The sequence below is a fragment of the Typopeltis vanoorti genome, chromosome 18 (assembly GCF_054136105.1).
Source record: "Typopeltis vanoorti isolate ZY-2024b chromosome 18, IOZ_Tvanoo_1.0, whole genome shotgun sequence".
NCBI classification, from domain to species: Eukaryota; Metazoa; Arthropoda; class Arachnida; order Uropygi; family Thelyphonidae; genus Typopeltis; species Typopeltis vanoorti.
The window spans coordinates 107,270,545-107,295,271 of record NC_143566.1 but is presented as its reverse complement, the minus strand read 5'-3'; the positions used below and the strand labels follow the sequence as shown (position 1 = coordinate 107,295,271).

The 24,727-nt window shown below is 35.6% G+C and overlaps 1 protein-coding gene across 1 annotated transcript in view; it reads left to right on the top strand.

Annotated features, from left to right (window-relative positions):
* Positions 1-24,727, top strand: part of LOC150097038 (guanine nucleotide-binding protein G(o) subunit alpha-like) — a 178,364-nt gene that overhangs the window by 110,706 nt on the left and 42,931 nt on the right. Inside the window, exon 4 of the mRNA XM_090408506.1 lies at positions 18,681-18,841. Within this exon, the coding sequence (XP_090264632.1) occupies positions 18,681-18,841 (161 nt within the window). The remainder of the gene's footprint in view (positions 1-18,680; positions 18,842-24,727) is intronic.

Genomic DNA, 24,727 nt, shown 5'->3' with positions numbered 1-24,727 from the left:
GATTGCAAGTTCCTAAACAAACCTCTTCGAATAATTGGAAAACACTCTTCACTTTGATTTGTTTTCTTCATCGCCTTTTTTGAAAATATTAATTGCATATTTAATTCTGTGATTGAAAAGGGAAGAAATGTGTCGTGTTTACTAAGATTTATAAAGAAGAATTAAACCTATTTGAAATAATAATAATAATAATAATAATAATAATAATAATAATAATAATAATAATAATAATAATAATAATAATAATAATAATAATAATAATAATAGTGAAAATATATACAATAATTTATTCTGTTAAAATATCGTTTGCCGAGATATTAAAGATGAATGAAATTCTGTAAGTATATATTTTTATTTTGTTGTGAATATCGCATAAACCTTTCATATGTAATTCATTCTGACTTAAGAAGGTAAAGAATTTTTAGAGTATCGTGACTTTTATTTAAGTACTGAGTATTTGTGTGTGTACTTGGAGGATGGGCCGCGAGATTGTCCTTAATTATTACTGGCGATATAAAAATGAGAAGAAACGCAACGAGGTCTAACAAGGTTTGAGGAGCAATATCTTAATCCCGTGGTACAAGGAAACGACAGTCAACCGCTATCGCCATGGTAACATGACGTCAGTCGAAATTGTGACGTAAGCTTTTTCCTCTACGTTGTATTCGAGTAGTTGTGCTTGGGACTGATTATGATGATGGTAGACTCAACAAAATGTGTTATTTCCATCTCTCTCTCTCTCTCTCTCTCTCTCTCTCTCTCTCTCTCTTCCCGTCTTAGCAACCCAGTTTATATAAATGCACCGAAAAGTGCAATACGGAAGAGTGATTGGAACAGTATGAAGCATTTTTAATACAGGGTTTCCGGAAAGTGTTCCAAAACTACTCCCGAAATTTAAAAAAAAATTAAAGAATGTTGTAAACTTCGGGAGCAGAAATTATTGATTTATCTCAACTTTATTCCCCTTTATAAAAATGCTCACAATGATTAAATAAGAAGAAAAAAATAGTGCTACAATCGATATTAACCTTTTCCATGTCGTGAGATTCTTAAAAGAAAATTAAAATGGTTTAAATCTTAGGAAATACAATAAAGGAATAAAACTGGCAAATTTATATGAAAAAAAAAATAGTCTGGTTTGTAAATAATCTACATATTTGAAGAAATAAGAAAAAAAACTATATGAAGATACAATGTCCCTAATTTTATTAAGGACTTATTAATTTTATTTTTTAATTAAATTAATTTTTTTTCGGTTTTGTAAATCTACATATATTTTAATACTTAAAATATTTAGTCAAACAAGAAAATAATTATAAATTAGAGTTATATATATCATTTTAAATGGTTAATTTCCTTCCAACACGGTAAATACTTATTCAAATTCTTTGGTCTTCTGAACTCTTAAATAAAATCTTTACTTAGTTGAGAGCATTGAAAATTATGTCACTACACAAACAGCAATACATTTTCATGTAATGACATTGCTATGAAAATTAACCATCGTGTTGATGTTTTAATATATATATATATTTTTTGTTTTGATTTGACATTTGTATTGATAGTATAAATGGGCACAAAATAATTCGAGTATAAAACAGTTTTGTACAATCTTCATATAATACTTATTTAAGTTAAGGGATATTACATCCCATATTGTTTCTTAGCAGAATAAGAAACTCAAAGAGTTTCGTGCCGAATATAGAAACTATATAAAGTTCGGCCAGTCCAAGCGTAAGCAAATACCTGGATAGTGCAACACTAAGGCAACTCATAGTAAGGGTGGAGCAAGCTCCGATCATAATTCTTGGTATTTACCCATAATGTGAAACCCAGCTCCTAGGAGCTGTATTGCTGTTCTACATTATGAGAGAAGGTCACCACCCAGACCGGTTTCAACCTTTATTGAGGGTCTCATCAGTGAGTAGGTAGACCTAGTTGATACCAATTTTGTAGCGAACAGTATTTACATACCTTACTATGAGAATTGCCAAGAAGGTGTCATAATAAAACCGGTCTGGGTAGTGAGTGACCTTCTCTCAAAATGTAGAACAACAATACAGCTGTTCTATGGGTAAATACCAAGAATAGTGATCGGAGCTTGCTCCACCCTTACTATGAGTTGCCTCAGTGTTGCACTATCCAGGTATTTGCTTACGCTAGGACTCACCGAACTTTATACAGTTTCTATATTCGGCACGAAACTCTTTGAGTTTCTAGGATGCAATATTCCTTAACTTAAATAAGTTCATGTCGCCGAATTGAAGCCTTTGGCTCTTCATATAATTAATTGATATTAATTATATGAAGATCCAAAGATTCCATCCAGCAACCGTTTGCATAAATGGAATCGGTTGCTGGACGGAAATAATATCGACAGTGCATGGGACGCATTTAAGCAATACTTAAATGATGCGATATCAGAGTGTGTCCCGAGAGTTCGAAGAATAAATAGGGTAGGAGTCAAATAGATGTGTAATCTTATTAGGCAAGGGATTTGAAAGAAAATGATTGTGTGTGTGTGTGTGTGTGTAGGGGGGGGGGACCGTGTGTAGAAGAATGATGTCCATTACGTAAATTATAAGCAGCAGGCCAGAAGATTCGCAAGTGTTGTACGGAAAGCAAAGTCTGATTATGAAAAGAAACTGGCTCTGCATGCTAAAGACAACCCACAAGAATTCTATCGATATGCTGCAAGTAAAAGAAGGAATGAATATGAAAAAAGAATAACTCTTCTAAATGCAGATGGCGTGAGGGTTACAGATGCAGAAGACGTTGTTCAGCTAACGAGTGCCCCGCCCAACGAGGTATTAGAGCTGTTGCACAAACTAAATAATAATTCAGCAATAGGGACTGGTGGAATATCAGCAAGTGTGTGCTAAAAGCGTGTTCAGCTGAACTGGCCATTCTTTTGACCAGGATGTTTAATATGAGTCTCAGAACAGGGAAGATTCCGCAGAATGGAAAGAATGTATGGCAAATCCATTGCACAAGGGTGGTTTTATTTTATTCGTGTGGGGTTCCCCCGTTCCTCGACGTATCCAACAAACGACCAATTAGTATCTCAGGAGTGGTGGTAAAGATTTTGGAAAAATTGGTTAGGGCCCACATTCATAAAAGGGTTGACAGCGAATCTCTACTTTGCAATGAACAACATGGGTTTACTAAGCGAATGTCATGTTTTAGCAACTAGCTCACATTCTATATCAATGTTACCACTGAACTAGACAAGGGAATGGATACACCATGATACTTTTGGATTGATGTAAGGCTTTTGACAGAATACAGCATGGTAGACTGTTGCATAAATTAGAGAAAATGGGTTTGTGTTATACAATATTAGCAATAATCAGGAATGCTGCAGATATGCAGTGTTTACAGAATGATTTGAATAGGTGGGAATTGTGGACATGGGAAAATGGATGTCAGTTCAGTGTCAATAAGTGTAAAGTCATTCACTTCAGCATGATTAGATATCCAATGTCGTATTATATTCGCGGGAGTAGACTAGAAGAAACTGATGAGACTAGGGATCTTGGAGTGTTAATAGATAGGAAGTTGAAGTTCAGGTGGCAAAGATTGCAAATGCAACTCAAAAGATAATTGCAATGCTGAAACCCACGTTCACATGTAAAGAAAATTATGCTATTTTGCCTCTTTACAAGGCTTTGATAAGACCTCACTTGGACTATTCTGCGCAGGTCTGGTCTCCTGTTTCCGTTGCGATTCTGATATATTGGAGAGAGTACAAAGGAGAGTGTTAAAATGATATCAGGATTGTGGAATACTCATTATAAAGACAGATTGAGAATTTGTAGACTGCAGACACTATCAAACAGGAGAAAGAGGGGTGATAGGATTGAGACTTACAAACTTCTGAAAGGGTCATACAGGATTTCAGTTGATGGAATTTTTCAATTTATGGAGGGTGGGGAAAGGACGAGAGGGCATCCTTGGAAGCTGAGAATGAATGCCGCTAAGGAGGGGATGAGGGCTAAATTTTTCTCTCATAGGGTATATTGGAATGGATTGCTATTGGATGTGTAATATGTAAACAGTGTGAATGAATTCAAGAATAAGTATGATAGCTGGTTTGTGTAGTATGTGGCCTCCCTCGATGAGTTCCTGACTCCCTGGAGGTCTCTCTTAATAATAATAATAGGAAAGGATTTGTGTGTACATATTTGTGCATATTTGTGTACATATATTTGCGCAGGATCCTTGTGAGTAATATTCGTTTAACAATTTCACAGAATTCTTGTGTTCGATATTTGAACACGAAATTAATGTACAATATTCCTACATGAATGGCGTGTACAATATTAGTACAAAGCTTTTGCATACACAATTTGTACACTGCTTTTGCGCACAACATTCTTACATCGTGAAGTATTTTGTGTATAATATATATTTGCACAAAAGCTTTGTTTGTCATATTTGTTTGGTTTTGTATACAAAACTGTTTTTTTGTAAAGGAATATTTTTTCTATATTTTGTAATTCTTTTCATCTTAATATATATTTGGAATTATATTTTTACATAAAACAAAGGGGAAAAATCTGTTTTCGTTTTATGATATTTAAAAAAACCACATGATTAAGTACCGAGCTTAAACTGTGCAAATGGAATCTTATATGATCACTGGGGGGGGGGGGGGGCTCGTGCATGGGTACTGCGGAACTGCAAGCATCCCCAAATTTTCTCGATAAATAAATATATTTATTAATTTTTTTATATTTCCTTGTAATATTTAATTGTATCATCAACAGTCCGATACAATTCTCTTAATTTGTATAAAAAATAATAAAATCCATCTTGTAGCACTTAGGAGGGCGCTAGCAGCACTGTGTTTACCAGTGTCATATTGCTAAAAGGTAGAGGAAAGCTTAGCAAAACAAGATGTTTTATGCCCGGATAAATACTCAGGAGAACATCAAGATTTATGCTTTAAAAATCAAACAAATAAAATGCTCAAAGATCTGACAAATAATTGAACAATTTTGAAGACAAACTGTTGATTTTAGTGGAAATTGATCGCGAATTTTATTTGTATTGAATTATCTTTATACTGCTTGCACTCTAGAGATAATACACAAAATGACAACGATGTTGTGTATTTCTATTCAATTAAAACTATCATTTCAAGAACTATTTTAACGCCAAAAGTAGTACTAGGTTTAATTAATATTGACCTTAGAAGTTTTGGAAATTTTAACTATCTTTCGTTCCGTTGTGCACATCGAAGAACATGTTGATTTTTAGTTATTATTATTCTGCATAATAATCTTCAAAGATTATGTATATTTTGCACATAATTTCCACCATACCTCCAGTCCATTTGTTCACCGTTGAAGGCATTGGCCTCACCCGACGTTACATCTCGCCTCTATTGTGTTGCGCTTCGTGCAGGCTAGTTAAGTTTTTTTTTATAATTTTTTTTTAAATATTATTTCTCTCAAATAATGTCGGAGTAGCACCACCTGCAGTATGACAAGATGCATTGCCATAAAAATGTACGTCTATTCAATAAAACTGCCCGTATGTATAAGGCAATGCGTTATCAGGTGTGCATGTCAGCGAAATACCCCACCATCTACACCTTTGTCATGAGATTTTGCAGTTGGGATGATTGGAATATAAGTCGTTCGCTTGGTATTTGCTTCACTCACACCTATCCCAATGGGTATCGTGGAATTCGCCTCTCCAGACTTGCTATTGATTGCCATTTTTCACTTTTTTTTTTACACTTTTCCCGAGGCGGTGGTGCCCGAGGTACCTCATTGTTTGGGCCCTTAAATTGGCCCTAATGTTTCGGGAACCATCTAGACCCTTGTATGTTCAAAGAACCTCTTTGAGCTTCTTTGAAGGTACCACGCTTCCTGTTTTTCGTTTGCTAGCTTTTCTTATTAGTCGGCAATTTCGTGGCTTAGATGGCATGCAGTTGATTCTGGAGATGCCATCATATGCTGACGTCATAAACATGTAGGTCATTGGTATGGAATTCTATCACATCACTTTCTTCCTGATTGATGGTTATACGTAGATCCACATTTTATCTTGCAACATTCGAAACCAAATCGGACGGAAAAACGTTGGTTAATCCTTAATCCCATAGTGTCCTACGTCTGAATACTGTGTGTGTTCTTCTGGACGGTTTTACTCTTTTAAGCGAAGAAACCTGAGATTCCGGGAGAAAAACTTTCTACCTCCGCCTGCGACCAGCTAACTCACCTTTTGATTGAAAAGACCTGTAAAGGTTGTTCGTGTCTAGACGGGATTCGAACCAGGGTCTTTCTAATCAAAGGGCTCGTCTAAACCTCAGCTATGGAGATTCAGCACTTATTTAGAAGTCCCTAAATTCTTCACAAAGTGATATTGACCAACATATACAGATACGCAGTGGACTCGAGGAGCATATTTCATTGTCTCATATAGCCAAATGTTATGACAGTAATATAGATACGTTTCACTCCAAAACACCAGTGTATTCCCACGCTTATATCAACAGAGGACGTATTGCAAAATGCGCGCGCACGCACATTATTGTGCACCACACACGCGCGCGCACGCACGTTCGCACGCATGCACGCACACACGCACACACACACACACACACATGCTTGCGCGCTCGCTCGCGATATATGCTTGAGTGTCAATGACAGGGGCAGTTCATGCATAGGAACTGCAGCACCTCCAATTTTTTTCGATATATAAATATATTTATTAATTTAATTATTAATTTATTTATAGTTGCTTGTAATATTTAATTTTATCATCAACAATCCTATACAATTCTCTTATTTTGTATAAAAAATAGCAAAAGTCCATCTCGTAGCACTTAGGAGGGCGCTAGCAGCACTGTGTTTAGCACAGTGTCATATTGCTACGCGCGCAAGCATATGCACGTCATAGTGAGATGCGAGCTATTAGCGTAATGCGGCACTGTCCGCCGCGCAGTTCCACTTTTATATGCAGTTTGCGCCAGCAGTAGTGTTCGTAGTGCTTATCGTGTTTACTCCGTCTCTTTAATATTTTGACATTACAATTAAAGACATAACATTTGTGATATTTTTTATTTAGAACATTATTGGAGTTACGATAATGAATTTTATTTTTTTAAGTAATTTTGAATTATACCAAACTATATAATTTTATCGATAATAAGCAATATTTTTTCACGTTTAATTTTTGTTTTAATTTTTTCCATAATTTTGATATTTTATCCAAACACGTATACACTGTACTTTCAGTGTGTATGTATATTTCGAAAGTTGTAGCACCCCCACGATTTCAAGCCACGAGCCGCCACTGGTCAATGTTTTGTTACTTGGCAGTAACAGGACATTGACCTTAACACATACAGGAAGACAGGAAGTTGGAAAAAGGAAATACACCCGTGTTGTGTTGAAATCGCTTTATTCAAATCATTGCTCTTAAAGGTAGAATGTGTCTACTTTAAGAGTCTGTGATGATTCATTTAGCAGAGAACAGGAACTAAGAAGTGTGAGTATCTTCCGGTGTGACTTGAACCATCAAAGTGATATAAATTTTGAATTGTTTTCTGTAATATTTCAAGCAGGAAGAATTAAATTATTTTAACCAAAGAAACAAATCACAACCTCTCATTTTTATTCCCAAAGTTAACAGATGGAGCTCTTTTAGGCCTAAATTTCCGAGGATTGTTAGCGGCCTGTATCAACTCTACAAACATCACCGATGATGTGTTTGTATCCATAAATGGAAACGGAGCCTTTTAGACGAAACATTAACGGCTGATAAGTGCCGCCATCTCTTAGCCTTAAACACATATATATTATATCTGAAATAATGTCAGTTTTACGGGTTTTTTTTTAGCTTCGGGGTGAAATTACTGGGTGAAAAAATAATCCTTGTACCATACGACCAACTCGGGAATCGGCCGAAGAAAGAGAAAAAAAGTTTCCTTGGAATATAAATCAATATTTTTCTATTTCCAAATTATCTTTTGGTTGATCTTTTTTCTCTTTTATTTACAGCAGATTATCTCCACAAATATTTCACTGAAACTACTTACTTTTGGGCAACTTGCATGGGGAAGAATGACTTCTACATCACTTCAACCTGGATATTTTACATCATCTGGGTCTGGCTCCCACTGACGAGACCTCAACAATGGTCGAAACCGGTCTGGGTAGTAACTCCCTTCCCATAATGCATAGCATCATACATGTCCGCAAGGAGATGTGTTTGCATTATGGAGAACACTAAAGAAAGTGATCAGAACTTATTCCACCTTTACCACGAGTTGCCCCCCCCCTGTCCTGAAAGGTTGATTACGCTTGGATCCGCGAAACTTTTATAGTTTCTATATTCGGCACGAAACTTGTGGTTTCTCTATTCGGCTTTGAAATAATGTTGGATTCAATATCCACTTAATTGGAATAATTTTGCATCGCCGAAGTGACGCTTCTTGGCTCTTTATTTCAGTAAAAAAAAGTTTTTTTATCAAAAACTTATCATTCTTTTTCGCTGTCACTCTGTTATCATCTGGTATCGTATACGTTTCTGGACAGTGCGGGTCGGGGTTGGATTTTGTTGGATTCGCGATTTTGTTTTTAAGGATTTTAAACTCCGCTCGGTTAAGCGAGTGGCTATGCGCTTTGCAACCGTATGCCTGGGGTGTCCTGGGTTCGATTCCCGTCGCTGACGTGAGGAGCTTAAGAATTTTCTCAGACATAACCAAGTTAGCCGGTCTTGGGCGTGGACTGCAGGGTTTTCCTCCCCATTATATATATATATATATTTTTTTATCCCGCATGCAAGCAAACCGGCCTGGAGAACTCAACGCTTCTGCAGACATAGGATACACCGGGAGGAATGGGGCTAACCACCTTATCCTTGTGTACGGTTGGGGTTTAATGAAGAGAAAACCCTCAACACCGCAAAGAGAGAAAAAGGAAGAAGAAGAAGAAGAAGGATTTTACACCTCCGAACCTAAAAATCACAATAATCAAAGAAAATGTGTTTAATGATTCGCAATTCTAATTTATTGCATAGAAAATAATTATTACCAAATATGAATTAGCATCATAGTTACATCATAATTCATAACCATGTAAATACATAAAAATGTAATAATAATAATATTATTATTATTATCTGAGACCACTAGGGAATCAAGGACTCATCGAGGGAGGTTGTCAATTACCCAAACCTGCTCTCATACCGTCCCTTAAATTCATTTACCCTAGATGCACTCACTACCCGTAAGGGCAAATGATTCCACTCACTCACTGCTCTCTGAGAGAAAAACCTAGCTCTTACCCCTTTGAGAACAACCTTAACTTCCATGGATGCCCCCGTGTTCTCTCCCCGGCTTCCATATAACGAAAAATGTCATCATTTGAAATGCTATAATCCCCATTCAAAAATTTATAGACCTCTATCACATCACTCCTCTTTCTCCTGTTAGCCAGAGTCTGTAATCCACATACTCGCAATCTGTCCTCATAATCTAAATCACATAATTCGGATATAATCTTTGTAACTCTTCTTTGCACCCTTTCCACAGCTTTTTGAACCCCTTGAAACCAGGGAGACCAAATCTGCGCACAGTAATCCAAGTGTGGTCTTATCAAAGTCTTATAAAGAGGCAAAATGACTTCCTTATCCTTACATGTCAAGGTTTGCTTCAGCATAGCAATTATCCTCTGAGTTGTATTTGCAACTTTTGCTATTTGACCTTTGAACTTTAAATTCTTATCCACCAATACACCAAGAACCCTTGCCTCTTCAGTTTCTTGTAACATAACCCGCTAATATAATATGCCGCTGGATCTCTAATCACGCCAAAGTGCATAACTTTACACTTACTAACATTCAACTGACAGCCATTTTTGTTTGCCCAGATTTCCAGTCTATTCAAATCATTTTGTAATTGCTGAATATCAGTAGAATCCCTGATTGCCCTGCCTATCTTCGCATCATCAGAAAACAATTGCAAATCTGATGAAGACCCTGCTTGAAGTCATTAATGTATAGATTGAAGAATAATGGCCCAAGGACTGAACTCTGAGGTACACCACTGGTTACCTTAAATCTAGCAGATTCACACCCACTGTATACCACTTTTTATATAAATTTATAAATTTATATAAATTATAATAAAATTGTTATTTGAAAACATTCCCAAAATTAAGATAATGTGTAATATTTATTTATTTGGTTCAAAATATTAGAATATTCCAAATTTTTCCGTTTTGTTTTGAGGCGAGCATAGAAATAGCATCTAATTCAGTAGGTGAGGGACTGATTCGTGCGTGAAGAATCGTTTACGCGTGGATTTCAGTTAATCATTTTCTGACTTCAAAGATTGGATTTTAAATCACGTGTGCCTACGATGAAGCCGTTTATGTCTTCCAAGCGAAAGGCAACTGGAGCGCGATGGTGTAAGCAAAGACTGTCGTTATTTTCTATGCAAATCATTCAACACATTTTCTTTGATTATTCTGATTTTTTGATTCGGAGGTGTATAACGAAATGATGATAACCATTTCTTTCCAAAGCGGTTCCATTAGGTATGATACAAAAATTTGCGCATCTGTAATATGCTGCTCTGGCGTCCCAACACTCCAATACCGAGTCTCTAGTTTGTTTCCTGATTTTTTATTTTATTTTATTTATTTTTTTTTTTTTGCGTCCTGGAAGTATGCTGGATATTCTCATCTGTTGGATGTTCATCAAGTGTAAGTACCAAAGACGGTTTTGACACAGCAAGCAGGCAATTTGTCATCAGCGTGATTCATCCGTTATGATTTGACATTGAATGACACCACAAAGAAATTTTTTTTTCAATATAAATTTGTTTTAATATAATCGTTTGTATTAGAAGTTCTTAGATATTAAATTAGCCGTAAAGCCTTTTAACATTATCATTATCCAGGTTTACGTCCCTACGACGACTCATAATGATGAAGAAATAGAAGATTTTTATAATAAGCTACAAAAATCTGTAGACTATGTTAAATCAATTGAGATACTCATAGTATCTCAATAAAACATAAAACATAATAAAAAATGTAAAGAAGTAAAGGAATTAGACAACAAACACAATAGTAAAGAAATGCATAAGTCAATCCAAGCCCTGACAAATAAAAAGAAAAATTTTAACCATGATCTTTGTATAAAAACCCAAAATGGAAAAATACTACTAGTGACACAATATATCAAAAAAGATGGAAAGAATATGTAAAAGAATGTTTGACTCTGATTGCACAGGCGCACAGATATCCAAAATATGGATGTTGAACCAATTACGCATAAAGAAATAGAATACGCTATAAGTCAAATTAAAACAGGTAAAATACCCTGATCAGATCCCTATCGATTTGTTAAAGAAATTAAATGAAAACACAATTAATGAAGAAAATGTTATTTTAAATAATATCTATGATATAGGACACATCCCTGTTGATCTAAGAAAATCCATCTTTGTCTCTGTCCCCAAAATTTCAAGAACTTTTGAATGTTCGGAATATAGACTAATAAGTTTAATAAGCCATGTTACGAAATTACCACTGAGAATAATCCTTGAAAGAATAAAAGACATTTTTTCAAAAGAAATAGAAGATATTCAATCAGGTTTTCAAAAAGACAAAGGTACAAGAGAAGGAATTTACAATTTAAAAATATTATGCGAAAGAAGCCTCGATAACCACAAAACCATACATCGTTTTTTAATTGATTACACCAAAGCATTTGATTCAATAGATTACAAGAAATTAATACATATCCTACAAAATAATGGGTTAAAAGGAAAAGAACTACGTAGTTATAACCATATACCGGATTAAAATGGCCTCAATAAGATACAAAAATTCATATTCTGACAGCTTTGAAATCACAAAAAGGAGTAAGACAAGGATGTCTCTTATCACCCTTACTGGACAATATATACAGTGAGCAAGTTTTTTTTAAAGATATTGCAGAATTGAAGGGTGTAAAAGTAGGAGGTAGGAACTTTAGCGCCTTCAGGTATGCAAGTGACACGATCCTTATAGCTGAACCTGAAGATGATCTTCAAAACTTAGTCACAGAAATGTACAACAGAAGATAGACATGGGATTAATTATTAACCTAAAGAAAACAAAGTACATGATTATATCAAAAGAACCACTACATAAGAAACTAAATATAACTGTTAACCAAAAGAAATTTGAACAGGTTCAGTCTTTTATATATTTGGGACAAATGTTTATAGATGGAGGAAATTCCATTAAAGAAATAAAAAGAAGAATAGAGTTAGCAAGAAAAGCCTTTACTGATATGAAAACTGTTCTAACATCCAGAGACATTAAATAGATACAAGAAAAAGATTAATAAAGTTCTATATATGGTAAAGCCTCCTCTACACCAGTGAAACTTGGACTCTAAATAAAGAAGCAGAGAAAAAATTAGAAGCTTTCGAAATGTGGACCATCAGAAGAATGTTGAAAATATCATGGACAGAGAAAATGAGAAACGAAGATGTTTTAAAGAAAGCAAAAATGAAAAGAACATTAAGGAAAATAATTAAAGGACGAAAACTTAAATATTTTGGACATCTAACTAGACAAGAAGGCATTCGGAAATTAATATTAGAAGGAAAACTGGACAGAAAAAAAGGGAAAGGTAGATCCAGGTGAATATGGTTTGAAGACATTAAGGACTGGACTGACTTGAATTACCATAAATGTTCCAGAGCAGCAAAAGAAAGAAAAAAGGTTCTGTGACATGGTTGACAACCTCCTTCTAAGGGATGACACTTGAAGAAGAAGATTAGAAGTTCGTATCTTCTATAATAGTGAAGCAGTTACAATGTTTTCAAAAGTCCTCGTTATATATATATATATATATATATATATATTCAAAAAAAGCTTTAATGACAGATACCGAGAGATAAAGAGATGACATGGTATATTTGAAAAGATACTACTAGTTAACAAGTTTCGTTGAATAGATCAACATCTTCAGGTATCACAATCACAGAAATATATAAAGAATTACAGAGACTTAAAATTGTAATATCAGAACAAGTACAAAAAAGACAGTAACGTGTTTGAAAACAAAATGCGAGCTTGAATTCCAAACAAACGTATACTACGCGCTGTCGCGAGTGCGCCAATACTGAACAGAGGCAACGTGTGCGTCAGAGAGATTAAAACTCAGGCTGTTGTTAATATGAGAGGAATCTAGAGAAATTTCCCTAGATTCGCCAATCTTTCTCTCGAGTTCATCATAGCACACATGGATGTTAGAAGTTTCAGTCCAGTTCACAAGGTGTTGGCGGCCTTCGTCTGAGTTAGCTGAAAAGAGAACGTGGCTAGAGAGAGCGCTAGCTCTAGTCCTGTTATAGGAGATATCTCTACGGTGTTCATTCAAACGTAGAAGGATGGATTTAGCAGTCTGGCCATAGTATGGCATTCCACAATCACATAAAATCTTGTACCTCCTGGAAACTGAGATCATGCACCCGTTGCCTCTGTTCTGTACTAGCGCACTCGCGACAGCGCGTAGTATACGTTTGTTTGGAACTCATACTCGCATTTGTTTTTCAAACACGCTACTGTCTTTTTGTACTTGTTCTGTTATTACAATTTTAAATCTCTGTAATTCTTTATATACTTCTTTGATTGTGATACCTGAAGATGTTGATCAATTCAACGAAACTAGTGTACTACTAGTATCTTTTCAAATATATCATGTCATCTTTTTATCTCTCGGTAACAGTCATTAAAGCTTTTTCATAATATTCCAACCGAGTAAAAATGAATTCTGAAAAAAAAAAATAATAAATAAAAAAAATATATATATAGCTATTGTTTGTATCAAAGAATGCTATCTCTGTTTAATTGGAATAGGTTTCTTTGACAACGCACTGCTTCGTACACCATTTTTCAAATGTTACCATCCTGCTATGTCTCTGTCATAAATGATGGCTGCTTTGCCGTGTTTTTGTTTTTTTCGAGTTTCAGTGAACAATGCTAGCAGACGGCAGCACTTGTAAATGTTCTCGCTGCTATGGAAACGAACATTAAACCACTCCTCAGTCTATTACCTAGGTCATTATTATTGCGATTTAGTCTGGCGTTCTGGAGGTTGTTTTTCTCTGGTTTCGTTGCCCATTTCGAAAGCCGGAAACAGTCTAAAAGTGACAAAAAAAAAAAAAAATCAATATATGTATATAGAAATCTATAAAAGAAAAATATTGGAGAGGAATTCGAGTGGATATTTTGAATTTCTAACATAAACAAAACAGAAATGTAACAAAAATATTACAAAATAGCAAAACAAACAACAGATAAAATTTGAACATATTAAATATCATTTCAAGTGGCGTAAATCTAACTGAGAAGTTATTGTAATTTTATAACAATGACGTAATTCAATAGATTACAGTCGTATTCAGCTTGCTAAATATTGCAAATAAAATCGGAAAGTTTTAAAACTAGGGAAATAAAAGCTTTTAATATTTGCAGTCTGTTCAAAAATTTTCACATTTTTTTGGTAAAATACGTTAATTTTTACATTTTTAAGGAATAGTTTCAGCTGTTCTAAGAAAATAATATTGCTTATATGAACCTCACAAATGAAAAGTTTCAAAATCTATAATGCAACATTAATAATTAGTGAGACCGAAGATTAGACTAGTAAACTTGAATTACGTATTAAATGCGTAAAAGGCAGCCAAAATCATTGATATTGTGGCTATACTCGTAGTTTTAAGTTATAGTTTGGATGGGGGTGCATAAACTTGGAACCAAAAAGGAAGTTCTGAATGAACTAACCATGATCTGATTTCGATATTTGTAACAGAATTTTAACCACATAATTGAAGTAAAAGAAACCAATCAAATAACTTTGAATCATGTAGCAACACAGTTCTCTATAAAAGTCTAGTGCGTGAGATGTCTGTTCAGAGTACTGAGCAACAAAATTTGTGTTTACACGAAACATCCAAAGTTTTATGTAATTCAAAGTGTCAAAAGAGTATCGTTTGTACAAACATACCCTTGTGGTACTTGTAAACGTGAGTATGGGTTCCCTAATCATTCATGATCCTAATTGATGGACAATGTTCTCGAAAATCATTTTTATCTACTCATATTTACAACTTCGAATTTGGTTACCTATTTATGACGAATATCTGGATGCATTAAGTTTAATAATCTGAAACTAAGAGAAACCACTGCTTTAAGCAGTTTATTCCAGCAGTAAGTGTTCCGTGTATCCATAACCTAGTCATGCAGCTTGTGGATACACGGCGACTGGAAACATTAAGGATCTGCAACTTGTGCAGAAAAAATGCTTAGAGATAGCATTGAACGTTCCGTGTGGACGATGCACATTCACCGAGAGGCAAACATCCATTCTCAATGTTTCAGAATCGGGCTTTGTGGTGGCCAGGAAAGATCGTGGAAGTTGCTGTCATGCTCGCTGAACCACTGTTGGACAATTCTTGCGCAATGGTCTGTAACATTGTCTGCCATGAAACAACCGTTACCTGCTGAATAAATGTCAACATTGCAGGATGAACTTGATAGGCAACAATGTTCAGATATTCCTTGGAGGATACCCGACTTTCCAACCAACAGAACATGCCCCACACCATAAAACCACCTCCAGAACCTTGAGTTATGTTTACAAGGCAATCTGGGTATGGGACTCCCTCCAAACTTTCTGCCTGCCGTCGATACAGAACAAGGTTTACCGAAACTCGTTGGACCACATGACTTTCATCAGTCTTCCAGCGTCCAGTCACGGTGTTCCTGACACCACTGTAGATGAACTCACACCGTCCTTACACAGCTGCTTCCTCCCTCTTGTTCTCTTCCTATCTATGCAAACCTCCTCCACATTAATCTGACAATAACCCCTTAACAACTTATGTGTTTCAATCATATCCCCCCGTCCTCCTACTATCCACCAGTTTCTGCAAATTGCATTTTCCCACTCTGTCTTCACGCTCAACATTCCAGAAATCACTTTAGTCAGCCGTCTTTGGACCCTTTCCAAAACATCTTCATCTTTTTAAAAACCAGGTGAACAAATCTTTGCACAGTAATCCATTTATGGTCTGATCCTTACAATGGAACTATAACATTCTTACTTCTCCAAGTCAGTGCCCTTCGCATCATTCCTATTATCCGCTGTGTCGTCCTCACAATTTTAGTAACATGTCTCGAAATTTTAGGTCCTTGTCTACAATCACTCCCAGATCTCTCATCTCCTCTTCCTCTTCCAAGATATTTCCACCGATTGTGTACTCTACATCCCATCTCTGCTTCCCAAATGTCCAAACCTTACACTTTGCAACATTGAATTGATAATCCCACTCTGTTATCCGTTCAAGTGTATTCAAGGGCAAAGCACGGCATCCTCTCTGCTTTTAATTCTCCCCAACTTTGCATCATCTGCAAACAATTGCATCATCATCATTCAGACCCATTCCAATTATCATTAATCATACAAGTTGAACGGTAATGAATCCAAAACAGACCCTTGGAGTACACCACTAGTGACTTTTCTTTTCTGGGATATCGCTCCTTCATAGACAACCCACTAATACCTATCAGACAGCCAATCTGTAATCCAATCAAAAAAAAAAAAAAAAAAAAACAGTACTGAATAACTACAACGATATTTATGAAGTAAACGGATGTGCTTTTTTTTTCTTTTGCCGTGGTAGGCTGTAGGTTTGAATTCCCCTGTGGCATAGAATCTTAGAACTTCGGAAGTTTATTAGAATCGAAAAAAAAATAAATAAAACAACAACAACAAAAAAAAAAAAAAAATTTAGAACACCAAATTCAAGGTTATCCTGCTGCTGCCTTCGGTGCTAATTATACTACAGTTCAACAACTAGTAGGGAATCACGTAATCCTAACGATAAGGTATTATTTCCAAATTTATGTACTCGATTTAATTGTGCTTTATTACTAAACTGGTGCTATTATGAACATTCAGTGTTCAACTGCTAGGCGCTTTGCTATGCTAAACAGCTGAGTTCCTGTATTTATTGTTATATTCGTTACCATAGCAACCCAGGTCAACGGCAATTGGTTGTAAACTCGATATCTGCTGCCATATTTAGATTCACATAATTCCCTCATTCTCTGACATAAATGCTGTTTTCTAATGATCTTGGTGATCAACAACTTCACAACAGTCACGAAAAAAAAAAAAGAAAAAAAAAAAGAAAGTCTACTTTCTAAACGACAATGCGAAAATAGGAAAAGCATTCGAAGAACATTTATTATCAGAAGTCGGTAGTACAGGTTGGTTGAGATGTGATGACCTGTTTTGGCTATAATTGTGCGTTTTAGTGTATGTTCGTTCGTTTCTTGTTTGACAGCATTCGTAAGTGTCTTTGGCTTTCCATCATCCCCCCCCTCCCCCTTTATTCCATTAGGCCTCAGCGGAACATCCATCTTATGAACACACTTTTGTACATCGACAAAAACAAACGAATTGTGTTTCTCTGTACAAGAAATTTAATTTGACTTTGATCTCGTGTATTCGACAAAACTCACTTGTCGTCTGCTTTGTGTTTCCTGTAAGCGCCGATAGGAGTTTACTGGCTAATGATGTTTCCAAACTCAAAAGATATGAACTTGGCGCTGATTGATAAATTTGCAATTGAAACGTTTACGATAAAAAAAATGCCTGGTAACTTGAGAACTTAAATTCGAAGTTAAAAAAGGGAATTAAAAAGCTGGCTTATTTGATGTTGGGTAATATAATTTATTCACAAAAAGGCATCAACTGTGTTCAGTTTTTAGGTTTAATTGTGGTCGTTAATCAAATGAAATACAGTATTCATTGACGAATTTTAAACAAAATCAAACGGTTATATTTACAAGGTAAGTGAAAACAGGATTATTGTTGAAGAAAGCGGATAAAGTTTTAGAGTAATATCCTTGCGTTATTTTTTTTTATATGAAAGAAAATATAACTTTTGTTATATAATCAGTAAAAGATATATATGTGAAACTTCGGGTGCGATATAGTCTGCATAAATAACGTTTGTTTCCGAAATATTAGATCTTCAGCGAACACACCATATATGTTCCATCACTACAGAAACTTTTTGTATGGCCTTTTTTTTTTTTCCAGCCAATTCCGAAATTAATCGATCTTGGGTAGAAACAGTTAGGTTTTTTTTTTTTTTTTTTTTTACCCGTGAACTGACTAAAAATCGACCGCAGAACTCAGACAATTATTTTTGACGAAATGGCGACAGCTGTTTGCTGTACTCTCCTCCTCGGATGCCTAAGATAATCACTGATAGCTTTGGACCAGCTATCTGTGACGGCTAAGGTGATTGTTGCCCATCATTCTTCAAAAAGGTTAGGGTGAAATGGCTTCGCTACTATTCGCTTTGAAGAATAAAAGTCGTTAGATGTATTTTAATTTATTTGGAAGTTTTGAAGCGTGTGTGCAATGCAATTTCGAAATAGTAGTAAAGTGGACATCTCGAGAATGGAGACTTGTTCTCTACTAGATTAAGTTTTACTTACTTCTATAAGTACCTTCGGTTTTTTATATAAAAATGCTTCCAACTATTGGTAATAATGAGTATATAGTTAGTTATATTGTATACACATAATGCCCACTCTTATGGGGCAGATGGGTGTCTAAACCACCTTTTATTGTTTTAATAGGCTGACGCTAAGATGGTATTTGACGTGGTCTCGCGGATGGAAGACACAGAGCCGTTTTCTGAAGAATTATTAGGGGCCATGACACGCCTATGGGCCGATTCAGGTGTTCAAGAATGCTTCGGCCGGTCTAACGAGTACCAGCTCAATGATAGTGCCAAATAGTAAGTTGTTTTGCCTTCCGTAAGAAACTGCCATAATAATAGATTGCACAATGATTACAACGAGGAAAATTCTGTATAGTGAATGCTGTTATAATCTTTTATGGAATACAATGACTCTTTAAATGTAAACTGTTTTAGCATGCTCCACCCAACCTCCTCGTCATCTACCGACAACTCATCGTGCCAACTTTACGCTTTTACTTCTGTACAGATTGCTTCGAGTGGGTGTGTGATCTAAAATTAAAATTAAATAATAAAAATTATTTAATTTTAATAATTAATTAAAATAGATGACGATGCCTGAGCAGTACTCAGGCATCAGACACAATCAATTTTCATTAATCTCTTAAAATACCAACATTTCCATCATAGACTCGAATCCCTAAAGTTTTCTCTCAAAGATTTGTCACTAGTTTAGTCATGATAATAATAATAATAATAGATTCGTTGAAGTAGATTACAAAACTCATACATAGAGATTACGGATAATCCAAGTATGTCTTTGTGCTATATTTTCTATTCTTTCAAAAAAGTGCATTTTTATGGCAATTCGTATAAGGAAATTAGCTTCGGAGAAAGAATAAAAGATGTTTTAAAATAAATGCATTGAAAAAATTATTTTTTAAAAAGTTTCACAAATAACAGTGATAAAATATTGGCAACAATACGGTTTGAAAACTATGGTTTTTATTACACCCTCTGTCCAAAAAGAAACCGAACTTTTCGAAAACAGAAGAAACTAGTGGCGCCACTTGTATCTTTTTGTTGTCGAAAGCGGCAACCTTCGTTAGTGCTGTGTCAACTGTTTATGACATTTGTCTTATTAGAAGCCGAGTTATGGTACCAAGAGTGACAGTGTGTTTTGACGAACGGTAGGAAAATGAGTTCCAAACAGAGAGCGGCGATTGACTTTTGCGTTAAACTTGGTAAAAGTTTGACACAAAATGCATCAAATGCTTCAAAAAGCATATGGTGATGAATGCTTATTCCGTACTCAAGTTTACGAGTGGTTTAAGCGATTTCAAAGTGGGACGCTTGAGGACGACGAAAAGCCAGGCCGTCCAAAAATTGGACTGAGCGAAGTTAACATCCAAAAAGTGCGTGATTTCATCAAAGAAAACCCGAAATCGTCCGTGAGATTGATTGAAGATGAATTGGGGATTCCAAAATCAACTGTGCACAACATTTTGACCGAGAGTTTGGGCTTTCGTAAATTGAATTCGATTTGTTTCCCACAAGTTGACCGACGACCAAAAAATGTATCGAATTGAATACTGCAAGGACTTCATTAAAACCGCTTGTAAAGACTCAGTCTTCCTTGAAAGGATAATTACTGGTGACGAAACGTGGTGTTTTGTGTATGAGTCCGAAACAGAGTGCTGAGTGGAGACCACCAGAAGAGGCATCCGAAAAAAAAGTCGCTTGGAGAAGTCAAAAGTAAAGACAATGCTGATTTGTTTCTGCGATTCCAAGGGCATTATCCACAAAGAATTCGTTCCGCCTGGCTAAACGGTCAATGGTGAGTTTATCTCGAAGATCTGAACCGATTGATAGCGAGAATTCGTCGCGTACGGCATGAATATCGTGACGACCGACCGTTCGTCAAAACACACTGTCACTCTTGGCACTATAACCTGGCTTTTAATGAAACAAATGTAACAGACAGTTGACACAACACTAATGAAGGTTGCCGCTTTCGGCAACAAAAAGATTCAACAGGTGGCGCCACTAGTTTTTTCTATTTTCGAAAAGTTCGTTTTCTTTTTGGACAGGGGGTATAAGATAAGGTAGTAACCATATTTCACCATGAAATAATTTAAATCTCCAACAATAATTTGGCCCTAGAAAGAAATTTCTAGGGCTAAATTATTCCAAAAAAATAGGCAGTTTGTAGCTAATTATGATTTTTCACAGGCTACTCCGAAAACTAATGATTTAGCTGCTAATTTTTTACAGGATATTTGCAATGGGTTTCTTTACATTTTAAATTTCTTAGCTCGCGTTGGTAACTGCAAACAATAGAATTAATTAATAAAGAAGAGACCAAAATAGCAATCAGACGTCATCTACTTTGCCGGATACCTAGTAAATGTTTTCTCAAAACTCAGTCTTGATCGATTCAAGACATAATTTATTTAATTACCGATTAATAATTCTTAATCATTAGATAAATTAATTAATTTCTAAGCGAATTTTTGATTCTACTAGTTAAATTTACGAAAAAAAAAGATTTCTGTAAATTTAATCGTTTACTATTTATAATGTTAATTATAAATAGTAAATGACAAAATATGATCACTGAATGAATACCATATTACAATATTGTTTTAAGACAATATCGTATCGCAAATACAACATATAGTATTACCATTCTATTTTAAGACTACACATTCTGCTTCTGTAAAAGTATAAATAAAATTCGTTACACAGAGTATAACAATAATATTATTGTATATTTGCCATAATAATATTGATGTGCCTATTTTTACGTAAATTATTGGGATTGTATATTCACGGAGGCCTATAAGTCGCGAATTATTTTTATTATTTTTTATTATAACGAAATACAGAAGAAATTTTTTTTTATTAGTTACGAAGAACCACATCACGTAAATGCCTTCCATTTTCGGCTTCACAAAGACGGACGGACCCCTTGGGACCGGACTTTTTTTTTTTCAGTGAAATAAGTAAAATTGGGTTTTGTTAGCATTGAAATTGACGAAGTAGTTTGAGATATTGAAGCACTTCAACATTTTTATATGAAAAGAACGATGCAATAGCATGTGTAGCTCAGTGGATGTGACGTTTGCCAACCACGGCGCTAAGCCGCACGAAGGAAGACTTCGTTTCGAGTCTAGTCGGCGACTAGAGGAAATTTTTCTAAGGCTTTTTTCGACCGGTTCCCGAGTTAGTCGATCTCTGGCACGGGCAAGCGGGTTTTTCCTCCCGGAAACTCGGGTTTTTCGTCCTGTAAACTCAAGAAAATCGACCGTAGAACCCACATTATTTCAGACATTAAATATATTGTGTTAGGGTTAGGGACCACGAGATGGCGGCACATTTGAGCCGTCTCTCTTCACTGTGTACCGCTTAATTAGTGATAGCCTTGGGTCATCTATCTCTGATTGGCACCAGTGGAGATTGAATTGCCCACTTAGTCTCCAAAAGTTAGATAGGGCTAAATGGCCTCGCCTACTCCCCGTATACGGCAATAAAAAGGCGTCAGCTGATTTTTTTTTAAAGAACGATGGAGCTTGCTGTTGTCAGCAAGCTCCATCGTTCTTTAAACTATGGAAAAGATTTGCTGTTAGTGAGAAGATTGTTTATGGTCTTCTCACTAACCACTGAATGTTTGTGAGAGATGGAAACATGCATAGACAAGTTTTCCCATTGGCCCTATCTAGGAACCATAGGAAAGTCGTACAATTCCGACTGCAATTAATGAGTTTATGGTCTGTGTTACACAGAGGATAGGTGACAATTGGGAGCGATCAACAATATTTGTAGAACTGTGGTGGATTATCAAGTATTCTGATGGGACAACTTGTGAAAAATCATTACTGACACCAAATCTTAGTAGCGTTGACATCACTTGAATATTTAACGGAGTCCAGTTGGAACTGTGAACGCCGAAGTCCGTCTCCCCCCCCCCCCCCAAAAAAAAGCTTACCTTCTTCATTGAAGTAATTTTTATATAAATAGTGAATTTCTGCAAAAGCTTTTGGGGAGGCTCTCAGCAGCTGCTGGAAGAGCTTATAATTAAAAATAATCCTTGAGTATTACTCTGCATATCCAAAAGTTCTTCTTATTCATGAGACCAACTGACGATGCCGAACAATGAAGAAAAAAGTATAAACGAGGTAAACAATACCTCACATTCAAGACAGAATTATAGAAACCAAATTTTGAACCAAGACTGCATGTCGTGATTTCAACTTTGCTAAGGAAGTGAGTGCTAATCGACTTTATTCACACAAATCACTAGGTATTACTACAACAATTATGTTAATTGAAAGGTATCTGTGTGACTTTATGGAGATGATTTCTTGCACCATAATGCTAAACCGCCAAAAGAAAGGCTGTTAGAGCTTCGATTCCCAAGTTGGTTGATCATTGGCACAATTGTCAACTAACTCGGTTAATTTTCTCGCCCTGAAATTTAGGTTTTTAATCCACACTGATCTATTGAACTATTTCAATAGATTAGTGATTCTTAACCAGGGGGTAGGGGGGAATTATAGAACGTTTCTAGTTTTTAAAATTTTGAAATCTATTAAAATAATTATATTTTGCTCATTAGTTTACTTTGTTTCAAACTGGTATCGTTTTGTATTAGTAATCTGCAGTTTAATGCAGTAGTTTCTTTTGTGGTGGCGCCACAAGTCGACTTTTCGCTGCTGGCAATACTGCAACTCGTGAAATCTGCCTACTGGACGCATGATAGAAGTGATTCTCTGAGGTTTTAAACAATACTAGTACGAATGCATAGAACTTAACGTTGTTAAGTGGTACTTGAGTGCAATTACGTTTTGAAACTTTTAGTGCTGTAATTGTTATTTCTTAAAATTTACCCCCTTATATGCGATTAGCATTGAAAATTATTAACTGCTTCCATTTTGAGCATAATTTTGGAGCACAATTTTGTGCTGCTAGGATCCCAAATTGATCCTAGCAACACAAAATGGTTAGTTATGATGACTGTACTGAAGGAGTTAGAAGAAGATTATTACTCGGAAAGAAAGCAATGATAAATTTAAGCAAGATCTTTAAAGATAAAGATATTAGCCTCGCAACAAAACTCAGAGTCGTGAAAGCAATGGTATTCCCTGTGGTGCTGTATGGATGTGAAAGTTGGACCCTGAGAAAGAGTGAAAGAGGGAAGATAGATGCATTTTAATTATGGGTGTTTGGAGACGCTTACTAAGAATACCATGGACTGCAAAGCAAACCAATAAATGTGATAGACAGAATAAATCCAGATTGCTCCCTCGAAGCTTTGATCATCAAGCAAAAATTGTCATACTTCGGACACATTATGCGAGCAAATGACAGTCTGGAGAAGATGATAATGCTTGCTAAAGTTGATGGAAGCAGGAGAAGAGGAAGACCAAGAATTAGATGGGTGGATGGAGTTAAAGAAGTAACTGGAATGCGCTTAATTCTGAAAGATGTGGTCAGGGACAGATCTGAATGGAGAATGTATGTTCGTAGAATCACCAGGAGTCGAAAACAACTCCATGGAACATAACAACCACAAACACAATCGAAGCAAGAATAGACAAATTAGTAGAGATGTTCAACAACAGAGGTCTTATTAAAATACATTTAACTAAAGTTGATTTCTGTTTTCTGATTTTTTTGTCATTATAATCAGTAAGTAAAACCACTATTTTTTTAAAAAAAGTTTAATTATTATTATTATGTTACTACAAACTAGGGCCCCCCCCCAAAATATTTTAGATACTTAGGGGGCCCCGAATACTAAGAGATTAAGAACCACTGCAATAGATCTCATTTTCGTAATTTCTTTTTCAAGACTGAACAAAATGATAAATTCTCAGAGATATTAAATAAAAAACGGATTCTTTTTATTCTCGTTGCTTATCTCAGAGCCTCCATAGTTGATTCCCAATACTTGCTCTTTGATGATAACACCCAAGTTCGAATCCAGTCACTGACACGAAGAATCTTTTCAGAACTTTCAATTGAAGATGATCAGTCGATCTTATACCCTTTGTCTAAAAAGAAACCGAACTTTTCGAAAATAGAAGAAACTAGTAGCGCCACCTGTTGTATCTTTTTGTTGTCGAAAGCGGCAAACTTCATTAGTGTTGTGTCAACCGTTTATGATATTTGTTTCATTAGAAGCCGAGTTACAGTGACAAG